General features: G+C 45.6%; 1 protein-coding gene across 1 annotated transcript in view; it reads right to left on the bottom strand.

The window, feature by feature from the left end:
- Positions 1–1,388: 1,388 nt before the first annotated feature.
- The window catches only part of LOC101757058, a 6,662-nt gene continuing 5,699 nt past the window's right edge, over positions 1,389–2,351 (bottom strand). The window contains 2 exon segments of the mRNA XM_014805843.2: positions 1,389–2,264; positions 2,267–2,292. Coding sequence (XP_014661329.1) covers positions 1,621–2,264; positions 2,267–2,292 — 670 coding nt within the window. The 3' untranslated portion in view covers positions 1,389–1,620.

Here is a 2,351-nt window from a genome sequence, read left to right as displayed (position 1 = left end):
CCATGCCTCATCCCTCCCTGCAATCCCAAATCAAAAAAACTAAACCAAACCCAAACCGCCTTTAATAACCGAAAATTGAGGGGTTTTGAAGAGGGTTTTGCGGGGAGAGAAACGAAGGTCCTCTTCAATTCTCGTAAACTCAATTCGCATCCCAACTCCCTACATCCCATCCTGTCCATCCCTCATCCCTCCCTGCCATCCCAGATCAAACCAAACCAAACCGTTTTAACAACCAAAAATTGAGGGTTTTGCGGGGAGAGAAGCGAAGATTCTCTTCGATTCTCACAACCTCAGTTCCCATCCCAACTCCCTGCATTCCATCATGTCCATCCCTCATCCCTCCCTGCTATTCCAAATCAAACCAAATCAAACCGAGGCCTGCTATTCCAAATCAAACCAAACCAAATCGAGGGTTTTGCGGGGAGAGAAACGAGCCGTGGTGAAGAAATGTAGGTTGAAGAGGGGAGGGAAAGGTATCTCACTGCTTCATGGGGGCGACGAGGACGGTGGCGCTAGTGCGGGCGAGAGCGAGACGAGGTGGGCGCGGCCGCTTGGGGGAGTCAGGAGTGGGGGGTTCGTGATTAGCGCCGACCATTCTTATCTAGCTGCAACACAGTGGGACCAATCCGGGTGCTTCTGCTTTGCCGTGGAAATCAAGAAACCGGCGAGTGGTACTGGACCTGCTTACGGGCCAAGGCTCAGTTAGACATAAACTGTGACAAAAACAATCCGCAAAATGAATAAAAAAGTTACTGTCATGCGCATTCTTTTACGAAACATTTTTCAAAACAAATAGTTTCTGTGGCATCATAATTCTCAAAAATCTGCCGTAGCAAAATAACCGCTAGAGCCTCAATTGAGCTATATTTCCTTTTCTTAGTCATCTAAATATGTAACGAATTAAGAGATGATGACCTCAGCATTATACGGCGTATAAAACTCTAATACAACTCTGATTAATTGATGTTTTCTTCTACAGTAATGCTACAAAACAAACTACCGAAATTCTAAAAAATCGGACACTTCGACATATGTTGCAATAGTTAAGCATTAATATTGCAACTATTGTTTCTGCATGTTTCACTGTGAATATTGCATAAAATATAATGTTCATGTTGCGATGGAAATTTTCTATCCTAAAGTCAAACGACGTAGTTATTTTTACATATTATTTTTCATATTGCAAACAGTGATCGCTAATGTTGCACTAAGTACTTTTTAATATTTTATCGGAACATTCGACGAAAATTTTCCGACGTCCGAACGCTAGCAGCGCAGTCTTGACCGTACGTCTCCGAGATAACAAGTAACAATACAACACATATACCTGTGCTATCTGTTTTATAGACAATAGCACAAACGCTGCTCCTAACAAACAACTGCAACACTGAACAGGAACGACGAGTACCGAGCACTGCACGAAACAAAGTACTAAAGGACAATTCACCTCTATGCGATCTCATTACATATGCTATTTTTGGACAATATAGACGAGCACCTATGGAGGGTCTTCAAGACATCGTAATGATTCAAAATGGAACAAGTACAAAATTCTGGCTGTGTGCCCAAAAAAAAAGGCATTTACAGTTCCTCTCTTCAAAAGTTGAATGCTACCAGAAGCTAAAGCCCTGTCAATCCTTGCATATGCTTCTTCATGGCCCGATCTCTCCTGTGATGATTCCGGCCACCTCCTCTTCCAGGGCCACCACCCCTGGGCGCTGGCCCACCTCGAGCAAAGCCTTGTGCTGGATCATGATCCTCATTGTCCTCTGATGAACGGTCATGGTTCCTTCCCCCTCGTCTTGCACCACGGCCAAAACCTTCTTGTCTGCCATTAGAGTTGGCGTCTTCCTCAGCTGGATTGCCCTGATTTGAGCCCCCTCTTCTACCACCACGGCCAAATCCTTGTTGACCATTAGGGTTCCCATTTTCCTCAGCCAGGTAGCCTTGATTCCAGCCCCCTCTTCTACCACCGCGGCCATAGCCTCGTCCACTGGGGTTCTCATTCTCCTGAGGGTTGCCTTGACCCCTGCCACCCCCCCTTCTTCCTCGTCCACGGGGATTTGAAATTCCTCCGCTGTAGTTGTTTGCAGCATCAACCTCCTCTTCCTCGACATCTATATGTTGCCTACTTGGAGCACCGAAAGGAACATTTCCACCACGGCCAAGACCATAGATTGTATCTTTTTGAGTTTGCCTCATGACAGCTGCTTCTCGAGCACTGGATACAGCAACTGAACCAGCAACCTTATAACTGTAATTCTTCCATCCTTGACATAAAACTGCGTTCTTCTGTGACTCATCTGGGCATGTGATGAAGCGTCAGTGTCATGCACCATCAGTTTCCTCAT

This window comes from Setaria italica, chromosome IX (genome assembly GCF_000263155.2).
Source record: "Setaria italica strain Yugu1 chromosome IX, Setaria_italica_v2.0, whole genome shotgun sequence".
NCBI lineage: Eukaryota > Viridiplantae > Streptophyta > Magnoliopsida > Poales > Poaceae > Setaria > Setaria italica.
This window is presented reverse-complemented; position numbering and strand designations above follow the sequence as displayed.